The 23,317-nt window shown below is 41.4% G+C and overlaps 1 protein-coding gene across 1 annotated transcript in view; it reads left to right on the top strand.

The window, feature by feature from the left end:
* Positions 1–5,603: 5,603 nt before the first annotated feature.
* The window catches only part of DNAJA2 (DnaJ heat shock protein family (Hsp40) member A2), a 21,777-nt gene continuing 4,063 nt past the window's right edge, over positions 5,604–23,317 (top strand). Inside the window, exons 1-6 of the mRNA XM_042437988.1 lie at positions 5,604–5,788; positions 10,838–10,897; positions 11,745–11,968; positions 18,728–18,808; positions 19,328–19,461; positions 20,456–20,652. Coding sequence (XP_042293922.1) covers positions 5,711–5,788; positions 10,838–10,897; positions 11,745–11,968; positions 18,728–18,808; positions 19,328–19,461; positions 20,456–20,652 — 774 coding nt within the window. The 5' untranslated portion in view covers positions 5,604–5,710. The remainder of the gene's footprint in view (positions 5,789–10,837; positions 10,898–11,744; positions 11,969–18,727; positions 18,809–19,327; positions 19,462–20,455; positions 20,653–23,317) is intronic.

Raw genomic sequence — 23,317 nt, 5'->3', positions numbered from 1 at the left:
TACCTGGACAAGCAAAGTTTGGGGATCACTGGTATAGATCATCATCACCACCACCATTGTCATCAGAAGGGCCATCACTCTCAATGTGAGCATGTCTTGAGATCTTCTGGGAGGGTCCTTCTCTCTGCGCCGCCACCATCCCAGGTATGTCTAGTGGGAACACAAGAGAGGGCTTTCTTGATGGCTGCTCCCAGGCTTGGAAGTGCCCTCACTAGTGTTACCACTATGGTTACACTACAGTTGGTGCCCTCCTCCTTGCTGTATCTATTTTAAGTTGTGTAACCCAGTTTGGGCCCTGTACTGAGCGGGAAAGGCAAGATATAAATAGACCCACTGGTGGCAGCAGCAGTAGCAGTTCTCTAAGCATCACAGAGTCATTTTCAGCAAGACTGTTCTTTATATTCATTGTTTTATTTACCATCTTTGTCTCCTTCCCTCTCTCCGATCAGCAGATATGGAGGATGTGCCATGCTACCAAGATAATAAACTCTTCAGGGAGAGGTTACAGTCTGGGCCCTTTACAGCTTGTGTACACGGTGCCTTACACACTCATAATTGTAAGCAAAGCAGCGCAAGTGCTTTCAAGCTTGCTTCTCTAGCAAATACAGTAGCTTTGACGTTGTGCCAGGAAAGCTCACTCCCAAAGAACGAAGGTGTGCATTGTGAGAGGAAGGAAGGCAACCACTTCAGTGTTGGAGAGGAGGGGGAATAACCCCCTGGGCTGTTGCCCTTGAGCTCTCCAGGTTTTCCTTCCAGTTGGAGGGCAGAGAAGGGCCACATGGCCCAGGTGCCCTCAGGTGTGGTGGATAGTGGCATCCCTTCAACTGCCAATAAAGGACAGTCTTCTTATCCTTTGTCTCAAGCAGCAAAATGTCTTGGGCCAGCTCAGAGTGTAGTGGAGTCTCCCTCCTTGGAGGTCTTTAAACAGAGGCTGGATGGCCATCTGTCGGGGATGCTTTGATTGAGAGTTTCTGCATGGCAGGGAGTTGGACTGGATGGCCCTTGCGGTCTCTTCCAACTCTACGATTCTATGATTCTATGTTGCTGGAAAGGCACCTGTTTCTATTAGGAGTGAGTTTTTAGCCTTGGAAGCAGCCAGATGGCTCCAGTGTTCTGACATATGGCCAGCCCCCGTGCTCCTGCTGTCCAAAATGCAACAAGATTGATAGCACATTTACTGGGAAACACTCAGATGCCAGCAGGAAGTCCATCTCCTCCAAGCTCTTGGCCCCAAGAAGACTGCCCCATACTAGTGTCAGAGAGCAGACATAATATATATTGCTCAACTAGAGCACATCAGTGTATCTGATTTAAAAACAAAGACAGTATGTGAAGTGGAAGGCTTTCATGGCCAGCATCCATAGTTTTTGGAGGGGTTTTCGGGCTATGTGGCCATGTTCTAGAAGAGTTTATTCCTGACGTTTTGCTGGCATCTGTGGCTGGCATCTGAACTTTCGCCATTCTACTTATTAAATACGTACTAAGACAAACTAGCAACTTTCAAAAATAAACCTAAAAATACAAAGACCATCTAACAGCACATAACAAACGTCGTATAACATCCTATAGCAAACTGTCATATATTCTAACATTCAACAAATAATACTAAAAGACCTCCTAATCTCTATTCTACATCTATGTCTTAAATTCTATCTCTTTTACTTCTATCCCTTTTCCTATACCAACTTTCTTTATTACTTTGCCTTATCTTCTTGGGAAATTTCCCTCATTTCTCATCTAAACTTCTTATTTTATCATTTTCTTTCCAACCAATCTTTCTTAAATCTATCCTTTGGTTTATTTATGATCATATTAGTTTGTGTATCACTCTCTATATAATCTAGCATCTTCCAAATTCATTCTATTACCTTTGGGCTTTCTTCCTCTTTCCAGTTTCTGGCATGAACTGTCCTTGCTGCTATTATCAAGTGATCCTAGCAAATACAGCTATGTCTTTGAATTAAACCTACAAGTCTGAAAAGATTTTTAAAATGTTAATTATCCTTTAATAAAAGGCAACAACCAGAATCACAATCTAATTTTGATTTCATTTTTAGTCAATATTCATCATGTGATCTTCTTTTCTACAGGAAATCCAAAGCAGCAGCTGAGAGGGGCATCCTAGTAAAACCATCATGGCTAATTAAAAATCAATCTAAGAATACGCTGGAAGATCAACAGAAAATAATTCAATAGCCAGAGCAAGTGCATAGAAAGACCACATCAAAAGTACCGCAACAGATTTATCAATACCCTGATGTAATTAATCAAATATAAATCCAATTAAATACCTTCCAACATAGATGAAACCAAGGCACACTTCAGACTGTGATCAAGATAGTAAAATATATTCATGAGGAAGAACAGGCAAGTTAGCAGAGGCTGCAGCATATTGCTTTTGCCTTAGCCCACAGGGAAGGGCAAGACCCTTCTCTTTTCCCTGCGGAGGTAACTGAGTACAAACTACTTTTGTACTCAGTGAAATTCCATACTGAGAAATGTAAAGTACTGCACTTAGGGCAGAAAAATGAAATGCACAGATATAGGATGGCGGCACCTGGCTGCATGAAACTACATGTGAAAGGGATCTGGGAGTCCAAGTAGACCACAAGTTGAACATGAGTCAACAGCGCAATGCAGCAGCTAACAAGGGCAATGTGATTTTAGGCTGCATCAATAAAAGTATAGTGTCTAGATCAAGGGAAGTTATAGTGCCACTATATTCTGCTCTGGCCAGGGCCCACCTGGAATATTGTTTCTAGTTCTGGGCACCACGATTTTAAAAGGATGTGGAGAAACTGGAGCATGTCCAAAGGAGGGTGACTAAAATGGTGAAGGGTCTGGAAGCCATGTCCTATGAGGAAAGACTTAGGGAGCTGGGGATGTTTAGCCTGGAGAAGAGATGGTTAAGAGGTGATATGAAAGCCCATGCATGAGTAGTTATAGCATTTTTCCTCTGCTTCTGCATCTTCTGTGTAATTGCATCTCTGCCTTCTTGATATCCCCATCATTTCTTTGGAGATGATCCCTGGAAGTAAAAGAGATTGTGCATTAAATCATCTGACGAACAAAAGCGCCCCCTGGTGGCCACATGGAGGAAAGACAGATTGGTGGCATCTTTTTTGAGACAGCCTTCGGCAACCTGATGACTTCCAGGAATGCTTGACTACAACTCCCATAATTCCATACCCAGCTTAGCATAATCAGTACTTATGGCAGGTTCCCTATCATTTTATTGTTGGTAGCTCTGGTTTGTTCCAATCATTATTTATATTTTCAAAGTTATGTTTAAACATCTTCTTTGTTTTGTTTGAATTTCTCTCCAGGAAGACCTTTTGTGACTTAAAAGAAATGCATCGTCGGCGCTCTTATTAAGCTATTTCAGAGCTTGCAAAACATCATGTCACAACAAGCAACAGCATCACATGTAGCACATTTCTTTGGAGGGTGCTGAGAATATAGCAATGCCCTTTTTGCCCACAAAGAAACGTAATTGCATGTAAAAGATGCTTGACTTCCCTTAAGGTGAACCTTTCACAGGGTCTTCTCAGTAAGGTTTCTTAATAGGGCTTGCCGTTGCCATCTTCATGGTGAAGGACATGGCATCACTTTACACACCGGTAGTCATTACTGCAGTTTGCACAGTTTACAGTTAATCTATACTATACATAGGAATGTAGTTTAACGTTGAACCAGACCGACAAAACATCACCTACCAAATCTGGACCGTTGGACAGTATGCTGTTCCAAAATGTCCTCCCCCTGAATGTCATCCCAAAGTAACTCTCTGTATAATGTTGCTCCAGGATCACTCCAGCCTTGCATAGCGTCCCTCTGCCAATTGCAAAATGTCATCCTTTGTTGGCAACTGTCTGAAAAGGCCATCTGACCCACAGACATTTGCGTGTTTTTCCCCACCTGCCACTCAGAAATAAAACACTGCGGTCCTGAGGACCAAACGCCGTTAATATTTGAGGAGCTGGCATGACCTTTCCTAAAGGGTTTCACTGTGTTTCTTCGTCAGCAGAGACAAAGGATAAAAGCTGTAGACAGGAAAGTCCCAGTTTCAGTGGAATGGAGCAATCAGACATTGTCATGTCAAGACTAACTTCGTTTCCAAAGCATTTACAGCCACATCGACCGTATTGTTTTTCACAAGCAAACCAGCAATCCTTCTTAAATCGGTCATTGCATATATAAAAAGGCAGCCTAGTCCTCTACAAGAGAGCTTCTCAGGATGTCTGAGCTGTGCAACTGGGAACCCCCCCCCCCCATTGTGCCAAAGATTAGCACCACATTTGTGCCCATTGACTGCCACTCTTTTCTGGAAGCCCCTGAATTCTTGCAGCGCTGCTTTACCACATTTTAAAGTAAATGAAATAATTTTTCTGGATGTTAGAATCATAGAATCGTAGAGTTGGAAGAGACTCCAAGGGCCCTGATCCAGTCCAACCCCATTCTGCCATGCAGGAACTCTCAGTCAAAGCATCCGTGACAGATGGCCATTCAGTCTCTGTTCAAAGACCTCCAAGGAAGGAGGCTCCACTATTCCCCATTGAGGGAGTGTGTTCCACTGACAAACAGCCCTCACTGTCAGGAGGTTCCTCCTAATATTGAGGTGGAATCTCTTTTCCTGCAGCTTGCATCCATTGCGCCATTGTTTCCTATTCTCTGGAGCAGCAGAAAACAAGCTTGCTCCCTCCTCAATATGACACCCCTTCAGATATTTAAACAGGGATATTGTATCACCTCTTAACCTTCTCTTCTCCAGGCTAAACATCCCCAGCCCCCCAAGTCCTTCCTCATAGGGCTTCATGGTTTCTAGACCCTTCACCATTTTAGTTGCCCTCCTTTGGACACATGGCTCCAGTTTCTCAATGTCCTTTTTGAATTGTGGTGCCCAGAACTGGTCACAATATTCCACATGGGACCTGACCAAAGCAGAATAGAGTGGCACTATGACTTCCCTTGATCTTGACAGTACACTTCTATTGATCCAGCCTAAAATCGCATTGGCCTTGTTAGCTGCCGCATGGCACTGTTGACTCATGTTCAATTTATGGTCCACTTGGACTCCTAGATCCCTGAATTTATTTTCTTCCTATCTTCTTCTGAATTGTCCATCTCTCACATCGACACACAACAGTCGCCAAAACAACAGCTTGCACAATGCTAACGTCTGTGTTCAGTTGTGTATCTTTACAGTTTAAGGTCATAGCTGCCCTGCCTATTCTTAACCTCCTCCTGATTTCCTGACTGCATTTCCTTTCTATTGATAGGGATTATCACATGAGGGCCAGTGCAGAGAAAGGAATGATGGCACTGCAGCCCTCAGTGTTTTCACAGCATTTAATAAAGGCAATAAAGGCATCATCGCTGGTGCATTTCTGTTTGCATTTGTTAAATCAATGGCAGCACTGAAGGAGCTTTTCCCGCCCTTTTCCTCTGAGGAGGGCAGAAGGACAGGGGGCGTGGCGGGGGCGTGGCTTAGTTCCTTCACGGCCCTTAAGCCCCTCCCTCCAACGGAGGAGGAGGCGGAGGAAGGAAGCGCTGTTTCGTCCTTCTTCCGGCTGTGCGTGCTGACGTCGTGCGTGCGCGGTGACGTCTGCGTGCGTGCCTGCGGAAGGCCTTCCCTTCGCCCGCCCGCTCGGTGCCCCTTCTGCTCTCGTCTCCCGGCGCTGCTCCGCGGCCTCCTTCCTCCGGAGCCGAGATGGCGAACGTGGCCGACACCAAGCTCTACGACATCCTCGGGGTGCCGCCGGGGGCCTCCGACAACGAGCTCAAGAAGGTCTGAGGGCGCCTGGGAGGCGGGAGGAGAGGGAGCCGGGCCTGGTCTCCCCGAGGCCCAGGAGGAGGAGGGGGAAGCCGGGCGGCCAGACGCGCCTCCCCCTTCCCCTCGCTCTGTCCCCAAACGTCCTCCATTCCGTCCTCCAGGGGTTGCGCAAGCCCTCCTTTTCCCAGGCCCTGGCCTCCATTTGAGCCGCTCCTCCAGGAGGAATTAGAAGCCTCCATTTTGAGCAGGACTAAGGCAAGGCGAACAGGCTCTTCCTCTCCCTCCGTTTCATTCCCCGAAGCCCTCCATTTTGAGAGGGACTAAGGGCCATTAGGCATACCCTTTTTTTAAGCCCAGGATCTGTCCTTCATTTCAGCCTCTTCTCCAGGAGGAGTCCCCCAAAGCCCTCCATTTTGAGCAGGACAAAGACAAGGCAGCCAGGCACAGGCTCTCCATTGCCGCCCCCCCAGGACCTGTCCTCCATTTCAGCCTTTTGTCCAGGAGGAATTCCAAAATGGCCTCCATTTTGAGCAGCAGTGACTGAGAGAAGCATGGATTTAGATTTAGAGGAGTGCTTTAAAACCTGTTACTTGGTCAGGCCTGACATTTTTCCTTCAGTGTCCTACATTTTGCGGCACCTTGTCCTCCATTGTGGCGAGGGCATCTGGCCACCCAGCAGGAACACCTGCACTCATAAGCCCAGGCCAAAAAAGGAACCACAGCTGGGTTTGTGGAGACAGGGAGAACCAGCTTGGTCGAGTGGTTTGAGTGGCAGACTATGACTCTGGAGACCAGGGTTCGAATCCCGGCTTGGCCATGAAACCCAAGGAGTAACCTTGGGCCAGTCGCATGCCCTCAGCAGAAGGCAATGGCAAGCCCCCTTTGAACAGCTCTTACCAAGAAGACCCCATGACACTTTCACCTTAGGGTCACCATAAGTAAAGTGCGACATACACTGCCCAGATGCGCCATGCTCCCGGCAATGCTAGGGTTAAGGAGCGCACACCAACCGCACACTCTCTGACCCTAGTACATGTGGGCGGGAGCATCTTTACGCAGCGGGTGATGATGGTGTCACGCATGCACCACGTCCAGATGGAGTGATTTGTGTGTGACAACTCCGCATTGTTGGTGTGGCAACCAAATGGCCATGCCTGCGATGCAGAGGAGAAAGGGGCTGCGGCAGCTGCCCCTTTCTCTTCTATAGGGACACCCCTTTCCTAGGCCATTTTGCCACTTCTCTTTGCCCTAGAAAAGTGCCAGATTGGGGCCGCAGGGCTGCCGGTGAGGTTGTCCTGGCCCCAATCCACCACAACAAGGAGCAGCTACAGCTGTAGCCTGTACTGCACCAAAGAAGCAACTTGAAGGCACAAAACAACAACAGGTGGAGACTACGGAACGACAGAAGATGGCTAGAATTAGGGCTCCCATGAAAGAAGTGGACAAGATCCTAAAGAGAGAGCCTGCATTGCGTAGTGGTTTTAGTGTTGGGTTGACCAGAGTTCAAATCCCGTCTCAACCATGGAAACTCACTGGATGGCAATGGCAACCCCCCTCTGAACAAATCTTGCCAAGATGGGTTAGGTCCGCCTTAGGGTCAGCATAGGTCAGGAATGACTTGAAGGCGCACAACAACAACAAAGGTATGCAACTTAGCACCAGAGTTAGACTCATTTAAGCCGCTGTATTCCATATCACCATGTATGGATAGTGATATGGAAATCTTGGACTTCAGTTCCCAGAAGCCCCAACCAGATTGGCCAACAGTCAGGAATTCTGGGAGCTAAAGTCCAAAACATTTGGAGGCCCAAAGTTTGGGAATCGCTGTCCTAAATAATAGCACCCTGTTTTCCCTCTCCTTTCTGTTCTTCCTTCCCTCCTTTCTAGTCCTTTCCCATCTGACAGTTCCTCTCAAGAGGCTGCTTATAACAAGGGCTCTCTACAGGCCTGGAGCCTGTTGTTAGTCTGAGTCATGTAAGGCTGTTGAATTAATGGACTTTACATAAATGCTGAATTACCAAGTTGCCATTGATTCATTGAGTCTACTTTACTTGGGATTAATAAAAGGGTTTTGACCATAGATTATATCAGGAGTTGGCAAAATGCTGTTGGACTCCAGCTCCCATCAGCATTAGTCAACATAAATGTTGGTAAGGAATGCTATGAGTCTCAGTCTGGCAGTATCCAACCTACACTTGACCTATACTCTAACCTTCCTTATTACTTTTTACTCCCAGTTAGATGTAATCTCTTGCCTACATGATCCATCCCTGCCTCTCAAAACCTGGACTTCATTCAAGGCCTTGTTTACTGTGTAGCTGATCCTTTCTCACCCAGTCTGTGGAGGGACAAAATAGTGGTGGTGTTTTTTTAAAGGGGGGTCTTAGAATATACAACTGTAGTGTTGTCCTCAATGTTTACCTCTTTCCATGATCTGACCTGCTTCTTTCCCTCACTCCCATTCTTGGAGAACTCCCACATCAGAGCCGTCATTTGGTTAATGATCATGTTCAACCTGTTTGTGGAGGAAAGGTGCTGGTGCGGAATATGTCCTCTTCACCAGGGCATGTAACCGCTTAATTTATTTGGGCTGGGTGTTCATTTTTGTGGGAGCAGATGTCTTGTAGAGAACAAGATTCTGAAACCAACAGGAAAGTAAGGTCTCTATTGCAAACTATAGAAGAAAATGCTTTTATGTACATCTATTTCACCTGTCCTCCTTAAAGTGTCACTTGAAGTTGTCGATGAATGCTAGCACTTAAAATTAATTGAGGTTCAGTAACCTATGGATCTTTTCAAGTAAAGTTTGAAGGGTCAGGGAGCAAAATTGACTTAAGCATTAGTACTGTTTTATATCACCACTTGAACATTATATCACCGCTCTGTTCCAGGACTAGTGTTCAAAATTCCCAGTGTTGCTTGTTTTTGAAAAAAAATCCCAAATGAGTTTACAGTGTTAAAGTCCACGAAAATGTAATACTATCAAATGGTTAAAACAGCAGTGAAGCAGTAAAATATCTCATTAAGATCGCTAGAAATCCCTGATAATACGAGAAGGCAACAAAATGGCTGGGCAAAGAAGGATAGGTTGCCAAGCTAGTCTGTTGAAGCAGAAACAACAGCAGAGTCTTATGGCACCTTAAAGGCTAACAGGTTTTATCTGGCATTAGCTTTTGTGAGCTCAAGCCCACATCCCCAAATGCATGAAGTGTAGCTCCAGTTGGTAGATATTTCTGTATATGATGGCCAGATGAATAGGTGGAGGAATGTGGGACAGTGTAAAAACGGTATCAGCAAGTGATGGTCTTAACGGTGGTCCTTTAACAGTCATTAGGAGGTGAATCCAGCATAGATAAGAAGATTAACACATCTGTGGTGATGAAAAGTCTTTGTCCAATCCAAGCTGAGTTTAACCTCAAGGTGAACTCCGGTGGGTGGGGGCTTGAAACAGGAGAATCAGCAGGGATAGAAATGCAAAACTTAGAAAAGCCAGCTTGAAGAGATGTCATAATGCAAGAAAAGTTGTGTGCCTGGTAATATAAAGCTTCCAGTTTGCAATGGAAACTTCCTATATTAAGAATCCACCTGATCTCAGTGGCAAGATCATTCCATGGGGCCCTGTTGATGCAGTGGTTAAATGCTTGTACCGAAGTCACTCACTCACAAACCACAAGTTTGTGAGTTCAATACCAGCCATGAGCTTCAGGTTGACTCAGCCTGGCATCCTTCCGTAGGTCGCTAAAATGAGTACTCAGCTTGTTGGGGGCAATTGGTTTACACTTTGTAAACTGCTCAGTACCTCCGTAAGCGGTATAGAAATGTACTTGCTATTGCTATGCAGATGTTGTCACCACCAAATAAAAGTCCCTAAGGCCATGGTAAGCAGGCCTTTAGATTGTGAAAATCATAGTGGTCTGGCATATCATTGTAGCTGTTCAGGACCTTATAAACTAAGTGTAGCATCTGGAACCTGGGTCGGTGGTCATTTGGCAGTGGGTTCATAGTTTATAACATGGAAGCTAAACATGCATGACCCTCATAGTTACTACATTTTACACTAACTGCTCTTTTTTCAAACCAGGACCAAAGTTAATTCCACATTGCAGGAACCCAGTCTTGATGTTGCCAGTGTTATGAATCATTTTTATAATTGGCTATGATAGATGGCAGAAGATTGCATGTTTAGCTTTTAAAACATTAGCATTCAGTTGGTAAGGGGTAAATTAGTAAGCATGTCAGGATGCAAAAGAGGACAGGGTTCTTCCACCTTCAATATTTGTATGAACAGGAAAATTTCACCAGGTGAAATTTTCTCTTCTACACGAAGATGCCTAAGTCTTCTGCCTTGCATCTGCCCACCATAGTTACATCCCAGTACAATGGGGGTGGACAAAACTTTGGGGGCAAAAATTGCCTGAAAATCATACCAATTTTTTAAAATATAGGGTTATTTGAGAGAGGTGGGATTGAGGGCACATGCAGCCAACCCATGGGCAGCAATTTGCTCATCCTGCAATATAACCACCATGTTGTTTTTAGAAGGAGAGTTAAAGGTGAGAAGCTTAAGAGAGAATTTAAAGCTAAAGGGCAGAGCTCCTTTATTAGTAATAACTCTATTATGAAGGTAATTTCAGCATGACAGCCTGCACCTGCCCAGGTTCCTTCCTCTGTATTTGCTCATGATAGATTTAGGGCAGGGGACACACACATCAAAACAATTACAAGTAAGGGCCCTGTTGCAGATCAGGGCTTGTAGATCTGAAAAGACAAAAATCTGTTATTCAGACATATAAATTGTAATCCATGCATTTTCATTCCTACCTGTCAAATGGAAGGTCTAGTTGTACCTAGAAGTCAATACAGTTGCCCCTTCGTTTTTGTGGACTTGGGATCCGCGTCCCTCACTTATGAACAAGCAGAAAATGAAGGGGGATAAAATGGGGCCTGCCATTCAAGCCAATTGGGCTTGAATATTGGCAGTTTCCATTTTCGGGTGTGTGTGTGTATCCATGACACCGCATTATTATTTCTTAATTGATTATATTGGCTTCTTTTCTCCTGTAGGCTTACCGGAAGCTTGCCAAGGAATACCACCCTGATAAGAATCCAAATGCAGGTGACAAGGTAAGCCTCATCTTATACATTTGTGGGAAAGAAATTTGCAGGAATGAAGTGGTCGTGCTGATGAAGAAATTAAAGACAACCTTCTATATCTTCAGATTTTGCATCCATGGATTCAAATATTTAAAAAATAAATAAATAAAAATAATCCAAAATGCAAACCTTGATTTTGCCATTGTATATGAAGGACACCACTTTACTATCCTATTGTATGTAATGGGACTTGAGCATCCACTGATCTTGGTATCCACTGGGGGTCCTAAAAAAAACAACAGTGTATACCAAGGGTCCACTGTATATTAGTGGGGCAGAATGTGATTTCATCTTGAAGTGGCAAAATTTGCTTATTCAAACATGTACCTAGTTGTAAGATCAGGCACTATGAACCACCAGTATTTCAGAAATGATGTGAAGTAAAACAGGGTAATTTCTGTGTGTCCAAAGCCCTTTCAAGAAATGGAAATGCAGACAATAATTGAAGCTGTCAGTTGTATGTGGTTTGATTTGGAAGCATGTATGTTGCATATCAGTGATGAGTAATGGGGGGAAATTGTGAATGTCAGCTATTAAGATGGCTGAGGTGTTAAAGGTATGGATCATCTGTGTAGAGCTAGTTGAACCAGCATCCTCTTTGCTGGTAGAAGATAGCCCTGCCTGGAAGAGTTGGATGCCCAAAGGCAACTCATCTAGTTGTACCTAGAGACTTAGCTGAACTGGCATGTATCCACCTATAAAATAATACCTGTAATAAAGATAGATGCCTATCACAAAATCTGATTTTCCTTTCATATCTGTTTCATTAGACATACCAGAAATAAGTTTTTTGTTTTCTTTTTCTCTCACTATTTAGTTCAAAGAAATAAGTTTTGCCTATGAAGTTCTTTCAAATCCTGAGAAACGCGAATTGTATGACCGATATGGAGAACAAGGTCTCCGAGAAGGAAGTGGTGGAAGTGGAGGAATGGACGATATTTTCTCCCACATATTTGGTGGGGGACTGTTCAGTTTCATGGGTAATCAGAGTAGAAGTCGAAATGGAAGGAGAAGAGGAGAAGATATGATGCATCCACTTAAGTAAGTACCTAATTAATTCTTTCTGGGGAAGACTCTTGAATACTTAATTGTCCTATTAGTTTACTTTTTTTTCTCTCAGAACAAACTGAAACTATTGAAGTATGCTTGAGAACTAGCTGAAGCTACTAAATACAGAAATAACTGTCATCCAGCTATTTTTGAGAAGCTTAAACTGTGGACAAAATCTTTGCTTCTAAATCTGTATAAAACTAGTGGCACACCTGACTCAACACCAATAAATAGCACGCACTAAAGTATGAATGCAGCCATATATAGGGTCTCTGTAGGGAAATTCAGGTGACTCATTCTTTACCATGGGCACCCTACAAATCCCTTGTTGTTTGGTCTGATTTAGACAGCATTAAATGTACTTCATTTTTGGTTTACCAAAGAAGGAACAGTTGTACCTTCTGCTCTCTTTTAGTTATACTCTTTGCTCTTCTGCAACTTGGTGCAGCTGATTTAAGACATTCCTATATGGAGAATGGGTTTTGATTGCAGCATCAGTCAGGTTGCTCCTTTTTATGCTTGCTTTTTGGTGTGACCAAATGTGTTATCTGTACCAGTACTGTGCCTAGACTTTGGTTGTTGCAGTTTTGAGGGTAATGTGGCCTCTAGATTTTGACAGAAGCTAATATTTGCTGATAACATTTTTGAACTGATATACCTCCTTCAACAGAATTATGTTAGTTCATGGCACAGAGATCTTAATAATAAAAATTTCGGTTTCTGCTTGCTGTGGGCTATCTGTTCCTCAGATAAAAGATTTTGAGATTCAGTATTCGATAACTAGAGCCATCATGGTGTAGTGATTTGAGTGTTAGACTCTGGAGACCAGGGTTTGAATCCCTGCTCAAGTGTGGAAACTCATTGGGTGACCTTGGGCATCTCACACTCTCTCAGCCTCAGAGGATGGCAAAGGCAAACCTCTGCATAAGTCAGAACCAAAGGCACACAACAACATCTGTTCTATGATGATGATCTGGAAGGTTTGTTCACTTTTCTATCTGGGTTTCTCCTTTGCCTCCCCAGGGCATCATTCTAGATTTTTTCTAAACTAAGTTCATTTGCTTAATATCCACTATACTGGATGGCAGATTCAGGGCTATCCCTGACAGTGAACAACTTTCTCTGTTAAGAGAGAGGATTGTAGAATCTTTGGATCATTTGTTCTTTCCCATTATTATTATTATTATTATTATTATTATTATTATTATTATTATTATTATTATTATTATTATTTTGATAAGTATGATCGATTCAGATTAGTAGCTACTCTTGAAATTTCCAAGTGGGCAATCACAGTAGTATTTAGCCTACTTGTTAGTGGATGCAGACAAATCAATAACAGAGACAGTGGCCAGGTTTCTCTTTCTGGCTGCAAAAACACACAAGGGAATTTCCCTCACCTAAACCTATCGTGCCTTGCTGCTGCTTTTACGAACCATAATTTCTAGCTTGCATAATCAGTTTGATCATGTCATTTACTTATGATTTTAGTTTACTTCTAATATTTTAATACTATTGTACACTATAGCAATATAAATATCTTAAAGGCATGAGATCCCATCTGATCTTGGAAGCTAAGCAGGGTCAGCCCTGGTTATATTTGGATGGAAGGCCACCAATAAGTACCAGGTGCTATATACTATATTTCAGAGGAAGGTAAAACCACCTCTTGAGTATTTCTTGCATAAGAAAACCCTATAAAATTCATGGTGTTGCCATAAGTTAACAGGTGACTTAATGGCACATACATATTTTAGATATGCCTTAAATAATTTGCAACTTTTAAGTTATAAGGTTTATTGATGTAACTTGTATGATGTGCAATTTTATTTTAATGGTTGTTTAATGGTTGTTTTGTTTTATTTGTTACTTTGGGGAGGAGGATAGATTGAACAGTGCTAACATCTATAATTTTGTAATATTGAACTAAAAAATAGGAAAAAAAAACTTTACCTTTCAGCTTAGAGTCTCAATAAATGTTTATGGTGCACTTTTAATATCACTAAGTGAGCAAAGTAGTAGCTCCTGTTATCAAAGAATGGAATATTGGAGCCTAACCCATGCTTCAAGTGACTCGATAAGTTTAGGAAGGAGGGTGGGAAACTAGTCACTGCAGCAAACCCACTTATTAACTGCTTAATAAGTAGATCATAGGAAACCTTAGGCTATTGTTCTTCCCAGTCAGTGTGATTAAAATTATTGAACTTCAAGTTGCTTAGCTTCACTTTACAAGGAAAAATAGACAAGTTGGGACACGTTGTTCCAAATATATGTGGGAAAGAGCAAACAGAGGTTCCAGAATGCAAGCTTTACTCCATCCAGACTATGGGAAGTACTGCCATACTTCGGCTTTACTCTGTTCTTTTTGGACTCAGCACCAGGAATAGATGTGTTAACTTCAAGCAACATAAGAACCTTACACTGAGAGGCTATTATGAGGATGTAGTGAATGGAGATCCATATAAACTTCCCTGAGCTATTGTGATGTAAAGGATATATTCACATATTGCCATGCTTAATTTACATATGTGCCCCTAGGACTCTAACCAAGATGAGCAACTGTTAGCAGTACAATTGGTGTGTCACTCTATCTTTGTAGGATGTAGTATTACCTTTATGCTTATAAGGTATGGAAAAATGCACAAGGGCAGAATCACAGTCTTCTGGATAACCTTCTGACTCAGGAATGGGTTGGGGAGCTCTCTGGTCGAGATTCAAGCCCTAGAAATGACAATGTTCCTCACTGCAAAGTTGAAGAATCATAAAATATTAAAGCGGGTTGACTAGACAGAAGGGTCTCTAAACAAGGATTTACAATATTATCAGAGGACCCTGGATGGCCCATGTTGAACAAGGAACAAGAAACTCCCTGATCATTTGGTGATTTATTACACTTGAGTACAAACAATTTGTATCATAAATATTCAAAGTCCAGTTTCCATTCTTAAAGTGCTTGAAAACTGAAACCAACGAGAGAGGTGGACAACATAGTGTTCAAACAGTTGAAGATTAAATTAAGTGGCTGGAAATAAGAAATACATTCAGCATCTGCAAGCATTAAACCATTAAAAGGCTTATGTGGAAAAAGGGAAATAAATATTGTTCCTAATACTGGAACTTAAGCAGAAAGTGATTTATAAGGCATCATAAATATGGCCACCAGAAAAATGTCTAGAGATAGTTAGGTTAAACTCTTCAGGAGCTTATTAAAAAGCAAGTTTCAATATCTGAGATGTTTAACCAGATTTTTGTGCTGAACAAACACGTTGCAGAAAGTAATGGGAACTTAGAATAGGACATTACAGACATTACAGGACAAGTTTAAAGAGCTTGCTGAAAAACAATTCAATGAGATCATGGCATCAGTTCAAAATCCCACAGGTACTAGTCAGCCCTCTGTATCCATGGATTCAAGCATCCACGGTTTGAATTTTTTTTAACATACATAAATTCCAAAAACCAAGCCTTGATTTTGCTGTTTGATATAAAGGGCACCATTTCACTACGCCACTGTATTTTATGGGATTTGAGCATCCATGGATTTTGTTATTCACAGGGGATCCTGGAACCAAACCTCAGTGAATAACAAGGATCCACTGTACTTATAAACATGAACATGAGATCTCTGATAATTTGATGGGAATTACAGTGGGACCTCTCCATACGCAGGGATCCGTTCCAGATCCCTCCGCATATGGGGAAAACTGTGTACGCTGAAACCCCATTGGCTGCAATGGGGGAGCGCTTTTCTCTGGATAGTCCCAGAGGGCTTGGTAACCACTGATTATTGTTGTTATGTGCCTTCATTTCTGACTTACGGTGACCCCAAGACGAATCTATCATAGTGTTTTCTTGGCAAGATTTGTTCAGAGGAGGTTTGCCATTGCCTGCTCCTGAGGCAGAGGGCATGCAACTTGTCCATGGTCACCCAGTAGTTTTCATGGCTGATCAGAGAATCAAACTCTGGTCTCCAGAATAGTAGTTCAACACTCAAACCGCTACACCACACTTATTCGTTACAATAAAATCCTTGGGGAGAGCAAGAGTTTTGTTCAAAAAGTTGGAGAAGGCCCTAGAAGGAGACATCCAAAAGACTGGGAGTAGTTAAGAAGTTACGAAAAATTGAATAATATTATAATAAAACAGCTTAAATGAATGTGAAAACAGTTTCATTTAATGTAGAATAAATTTGTCCCAGAAAGGGGTAGATAATTAATATTTCCTTAAATATCCCAAATATGATTTTTGTCTTCAATACACTCACACAGCCAGTCTTCCATATCCAAGGACTTGTTACTTATGGATTCAACCATCCATGGCTTGAAAATATTATTTAAAAATATAAAATCCAAAAAGCAAACCTTGATGTGCCATTTTATATAAGGGACACCACTTTACTATGTTGCTGCATTTAATGGAATTTGGGCATTCATGAGGGATCCTGGAACAAAACCCTAGCAGATATCAATGTCCCATTGTATAAGAAAATAGAATATATACTAGTTGGCATGCTTTGTAGATGCCACCAAATTAGGAGAGGTAGCCAATAATGCGGAGGACAGGGTGGGAATTCAAAATGACCTTAACAGATTAGACAGCTGGGTTAGAACTAACAAGATGAATATCAACAGGGACAAATGCAAGGTGCTATGCTTAGGTAGAAAAAAAATGAAATGCACAGATATAGGATGGGTAATAATTGGCATGACAACAGTACATGCAAAAGGACCTAGAAGTCATACATAGTGGACCACAAGCTAAACATGAGTCAGCAGTGTGATGCAACAGGTTGCATCAGTAGGGATATGGTGTCTAGACTGAGGGAAGTAAAAGTGCCACTCATCTCCTTTGGTCAGTCCTTACCTGGAATACTGTGTCCAGTTTTGGGCACCACAGTTCAAGACATTTGCAAGCTGGAGTGTGTCCAGAGGAGGGTGACCAAAATGGTGCAATATCTGGAAACCATGACCTATGAGGATTGGTTTAGGGAGCTTGGCATGTTTAGCCTGGGGAAGAGCAGGTTAAGAGGTGACATGACAAGCCATTTGGATGTTTAAATATTTGAAAGAATGTCATGTGGAAGATAGAGCAAGCTTGTTTTCTGCTGCTCCAGAGACTAGGACCTGGACCAATGGACTCAGACTACAGGAAAAGAAATTCCACTTAAACATCAGGAAGAACTTCCTGAAGGTGAGAGCAGTTCAGCAGTGGAATATGCTGCCTCCGAGTGTGGTAGAGTCCTTCTTTGGAGGTTTTTGACCAGAGCTGGAGGCTGTTAAACAGGCTGGATGGCCATTTGCTGGAGTGCTTTGAGGTTGTGTATTCCTGCATGGCAGGGGGTTGGTCTGATGGTCCTTGTGGTCTCTGCCAACTCTATGATTCTATGAACATAAAGACAGATTTAAAAGAAATGCAGCAGTAGAGATAGGAGAAAATGAATTTTATTTAGAGTTTTGTAAAAATTATGAACATGGAATTTAAAAATTGTATCATTGGCTTTTAAAACTAGATACAGAAGATGAACCTGTAAAAAAATACTTCCTATGGTAGGCTCAGAATTTTGTGTGTATTATAAAATTATTATTAGAAGGTACTAAACCCCAAGTAAGCTGTTAAAAATGTCAAAGAGTCTCTCAAACCAATGTTTATGTCAACATAAACAGGGCTCCTTTTTAAATATTTAGTGGATTTGAAAAAAAATGGGAAAGGTTATTGGTCTAAGCTTTATATGTTAATCCAAAGTATTTTAAAGGTAGATTTTGTAATGTTACCAGAAAACAAACGTTTCTGTTGTGACAATGGATAAAGAACTGGATAATAAATATGGATTACATTTTCATTGCATAACAGCAGCAAGACTATTGTTTGCTCAAGCTTGGAAATGCAGAGAAGTATTGACGATGGATGAATCGAAATGGTTAAGGTTGCTGAGGGGTGAAGCTTGGGGGGTGGCGTCACACCACCCACCTGACCATACGGTGGGCAGCTTTGCAGTGCTCCAGCAGCGTGGTGTCTAGACGCCGTAGGAGCACTGCAAGGCTGGGCGGTGGTGGAAAAGCCGGCTTTTGGCTGGCTCATAAAGGAGTGGCATTTTGCCGCTTCTTTTTGTGCTGGCAAAAAGCCAGGTTAGGAGAGTGGCGGTTGCTGTGGCCCCAACCTGTGTTACCCCAAATGACCAAATTAATATATGTTCCAAAGGATAAGCCAATTGAAAAATTTCTGAAAGATTGGAAATTGTTTATGGATGTTTTCAGCAATAAGAAATTTAACAATGTTATACTTATAGCTATTAGTAATTCTAGTAAGATTATTTAGCTATATCTGTAATGCTAGAATAATTTTTTTTTCTTCTTTTCACTACTGTGTTTTAGTTATGTCTTTCTCTCTCTTTCCTGTTCTCTTTTTGTCTTCTTTTGTTTTTTATATACTGAATGTATATCATTTTTATTTTGATTGTAAATTAGATTGCTAAGGTTAAAAATTAATAAATAATTTTTAAAAATTCCTTATGTGCATCTGATCTTTTAGTAAGATTGCAAAACCACCATGTGATGGCAGCAAGATAGTGCATAGCTCATCCAGTGACAGTTGCTCTTGGATTTCCTGAATTGCTCAGAAACAGTAATGCTAGAATTCGACACATTGGTTTTTCATTCATTGAGATACAATTTTGCCTCTTGGTTTAGCATATCTCATAGTCCTTCCCTGTACTTACAGCAAGACTAAAAACAAGCACATTTTTCTCTTTAGAGTTTCTTTAGAAGATCTATATAATGGAAAGACTACCAAACTACAACTTAGCAAGAATGTTCTTTGTAGCGCCTGTAACGGGTAAGTTGTGTTGCTTAAGTCAACTGTTGTTAAAGATTAATTACTTGACGCTTGAAAAAAGATGATCAGTTCTTTAAGAAAAAAATGTTCTGTGGCAGAATAATGCTAATACAAAAGGTAAACCGCCCTGATCTACGGAAGGGCGGTATATAAATAAAACTTTTATTTATTTATTTTATTTTTATTATTAAAGTCCACCTAGAATTCATTTCACAGGCTTTGGTTTTTTTAGGTTCAGCCTGCTTTGAAATAAGAAAGTGTGTGTGATTTTGACAGCCCAGGGTTGTGTTGTGTTGTTTTGTTTTGTTTTGGTAACAGCACTCTTCAACCTTGATAATTTACATTTTAATCTGCATCTCCAGGTGGTCTCCAATCCTGGGCAAGATTGGGCATGGAGTACTTAGCTTTTAGGAGTTGTTATACTCTGGATGTTCTCAACCCACTAGTTGGACTCATAATATATATTTTTTTAAAATGCTGTTTAGATTTCTAATAAATGTTTACCAATTTTTGATCTAGTCAAGGGGGTAAATCTGGAGCAGTTCAGAAGTGTACAGCTTGTCGGGGCAGAGGTGTGCGTATTATGATCAGACAGCTGGCTCCTGGGATGGTTCAACAGATGCAGTCTGTCTGTTCTGACTGCAATGGAGAAGGTAAGTCACCAGTTCTTCTGCGAATGTTGGCAAAGGGAGGAGTTCCCCCAAGTATTTTGATAGGCTGAATCCCCAGTTTGTCAAGTAAGCATCCATCATAATGTTTTTTTAATGAGATCTGCTTCAGAAATAGGGTGCAGTTTTGTGCGATGAGTGTGTTTTGCCTTGACAAGTTAGTATCATGCTTTGCATATGACGTTATGAAGAATATATAATTACATATGACTAGCACATGGTTACCTCAAAAAGCTCCTTGAGTAATTCAATCAGGTTGTGGCAGCACTTTTAAGCTTTATTTCTCCATTATGGGAGTTTGGGGTATATGCTGCTGTGGTAACGTAAGCGTATAGCAAAACCATCTTTTAGAAATTGCTGAAATAGCTATTCCATAAGCAGAGGCATTTGTATTTCTCTCAGTTGGTTTCTGCATTCCTTTTAGCAAAACAAGATGCAATAGAGCCATGGGATAGCAGCAGACAAAATGCTCTTTTAAAATAAGAATTTGTCCTTTTCTGGTGAAATAGAATATCGTAAAGGCACCAGTTTCTGTCTGATCTTGGAGGCTAAGCAAGGTCAGCCCTGGTTGGGAGTTGGATGGGGGACTGCCAAGAAATATCAGGTTCTGAAGTCTGTCTTTTAGAGGAACTGGCAAAGCCAATCTCCAAGCGTTCCTTGCCTAAGAAAACGCTTTGAAATTCATGGGATTGCCATAAGTCAAAAGGTGACTTGAAGGCACATGTGCAGTGCACACAGATACCGTGCAGATATATGAAATAGCAGTTTGTCTTCCATTTCTCTTACTATGTAAAATGTAAACCGTTTGAATGGGAAGACACTGATTTGCATAAACTGGACAGTGATGACATGCTGCCATTAAATGATATGGAAAATTAGTCTCAGTAGGATCCTGAAATTCTGTGATGGTGGACAATAGCATCCTGCTGCTTGGTAAGGAAGCCAGATTGAGAGATTGTATCATGCTTTTTCTTTTTAGGGGAAGTAATCAATGAAAAAGATCGCTGTAAAAAATGTGAAGGGAAGAAGGTGATAAAAGAAGTAAAGATTCTTGAAGTTCATGTAGACAAAGGCATGAAGCACGGACAAAGAATCACTTTTACTGGAGAAGCCGATCAAGCCCCGGGTGTGGAGCCAGGTGACATAGTTCTCCTGCTTCAAGAAAAGGAGCACGAGGTAAATATTGCTGAAAGGGCAAAACTGCCTTTTGTTGGAAGACCAGGAGAGTGCTTGGGATTGTGATACTTCATTAAATGAATAGATAGTGATGAAAGGAAAATAATTGCTAGAGCTGTCCTACAGATGCTTGAGCAAGAGTACAGGCAGTTCTTGTACTTTTGCTTGTTCTACAGGTTGCATATACAGAACATCTTCCTTGGATTATCATTTTTTGCACACAGCAGTGTTCTAGCATGGAATCAGAGCGCTTTAATGGGTACAAGAGACGTTCTACGTGCAGAAGGGCCTCTCTTTGTAATATTTAGAGAAGCAGCGTAGTTGTGCTTCCATCGAGCTTGGCAGTAGTGGGAAGCAGAACTTCGTCATCTGCTTTTCTGGAAACTAGCCGTTATTTGAACTTCATTAATTCGGGTTTCTCAGAACTGCTGTGTAACTTTAGAGTATGGTGGCTTTCGTTGTCTTGTTAGAGACGTGGACCCAACAGGAAAGGAATCTTGGCACTGCCTTCAGATGAAGAGGAGGATTATCCTAGTTGTTCCTGAATAATTCTGGGTGTATTTTTTTTTTAGTGCAAAGATTTTTATTTTTCTCTCAGTGGCCCCCTGCGTACCCCAGATCCAAAATCCAGTGCTGATTTACAGTTGTTATTGGTTGCGAAAGTGCCTTTGTCCCTTTGTGTAGTGTGCATTTTAGGTTGTAAACTAAGTCTCATGTTCTTAATCTGTGTATAGGATCAGTACATATTAAGTACTTTTTCACTGTGTATATAGGTTTCTACATTTTAAATACATAAATTCATCCATTAGAGCAATGATTTCCAAACTTTGGTCCTCCAGGTGTTCTGGACTTCAGTTCCCAGAAGACCCAGCCAACTTGGTCAACAGTCAGGAATTCTGGAAGATGAAGTCTCATACATCTGGAGGACCAAAGTTTGGGAAACACTGCACTAGAGGAAGAATACTAGAAACCTTTCAATTTTAATCTTCTATGGAAATTAGAGAAACTAGCAATGTCTTACACTTTTCCACTTCTAATTTAAGCCATTGAAATACACGTGGCGCTGATTGTTTAACATCTAAAACTAAACAATTTGAAAATTCAAAGCTAGACATTAAATATTTGCCTGCATATCTCACTGAATTCAGAGGGCTTGCTCCAAAACTATTGTGTTTGGGATTCCCAACACCTTTTCCATTATTTAAATGCATTTATGTAAGTGCAAAGAGCTTTGTGAGCATAATCTAGATATGAATTTGAGGTGTTTTTGTTAGTATTAAGTCATCAGTATGTGTCTGGTTACAGTGTAACATAAGCAGAAAAGTGAACTCCCTATATAAAAGAGCTTGCAACCCCAACTAAAGGACAGCACCTACTGTAAGAGGCTTAAGCACTTTTACATTTCTCCTCCTTTGCTAATAGGTTTCATGCCTGATGCAAAAGGGCATATACAAGTATATTTCAGTTAATGAAGTAGGTATGTTCTTGGGCTTTACTACTTCAACAGAAAATTTGGGACTAAAGGTAGAAATAACAGCAAAAGAATAGGATTATGCTCCTACACCACAACAAGAAGAGCAGCTGAACATGTTTCAACACTTTTTTATCAAAAACTAGCAATACACACATTTGAGGTGAAAGAACCTGGTCAAGTGATTCTCACATAGATAAAGAAAAACATGTTGGACTTCCTAGCAACCACTTGAATGCTTCTTAAAAATGCATAAAAAGATTATTACTTGTTTTCACCAGGGTCAGTTTTTCTTATAGTATTCTTATAATATAATAATGGCCATATATATATATAGATCCATGGGTGTTTTTTTAAAACATGTTGGGAATAGCTGGTGAGACAGACTAATCCTCTTTCCCTTTTCTCTCTCTTTTGTTGGCCATGCATGTTCAGTAAGGATTCTGCAGGCAGCTGCTGTTTACCTTGCCTGTTGAAGGCAGACACACATTGCTGTATTAGAATTGGCCAGGGTAGAATCCTGCACTTTTTGCAACAGGTCTTATTGCATTGCTTACTGTACACATGGTATACAAGTGTACACATGAGGTACAAGCCTTATTATATAACTCTCTGTACACATTGTGCCTGACACTAAAGAATCTGTTTCTCTAGCTTGCCTTCACCATTCTCCAAATGCTAATGCTGCTATTAAACAACAATAACAGCTAATAAAAGGCCAAGGAAAAAAGAGATGGGCAAGTGTAAAAAAAACTTTATTAAAATGAACTTTCTGTAAGATTGGTTGACTGAGATATTCCTGTACTGCCCAGTCCTTCTCAGTGCTATACTTCCTGTTGAGTCCAGTGGTGTATGTAATTATAGGATTGTGATATTTACTTGATTCAGGAGCGATTAGAAATTTCTGGAGCACTCTTTCCTGCCCTTCTAGTCTTTAGTAGTTGAGACTTGGGTCCATGAGCTGGGCAATGACCACGAATCTATAAGGTGTTACAGTGGAGTAAGTCTTGTTGGATTTCATGTTTGAGTAAGCTTATGTAGGCTCATGTATCTCTGCCTCCTCTTCCTCTCAGGTTAATGCATGAGGTGTGGTAGAACTCAGCTGGCGTTAGAATGATATGCGATTTTAACCATGGGAAAAGGGAACGAGAGGGTAATTAAATTAGTGTACATAAATATGGCTATGTGTATTTA

This window comes from Sceloporus undulatus, chromosome 8, assembly GCF_019175285.1.
Source record: "Sceloporus undulatus isolate JIND9_A2432 ecotype Alabama chromosome 8, SceUnd_v1.1, whole genome shotgun sequence".
In the NCBI taxonomy this organism is placed as follows: Eukaryota; Metazoa; Chordata; class Lepidosauria; order Squamata; family Phrynosomatidae; genus Sceloporus; species Sceloporus undulatus.
Note: the sequence above shows the minus strand (reverse complement) of the source record. Positions and strands in the feature narration are given on the sequence as shown.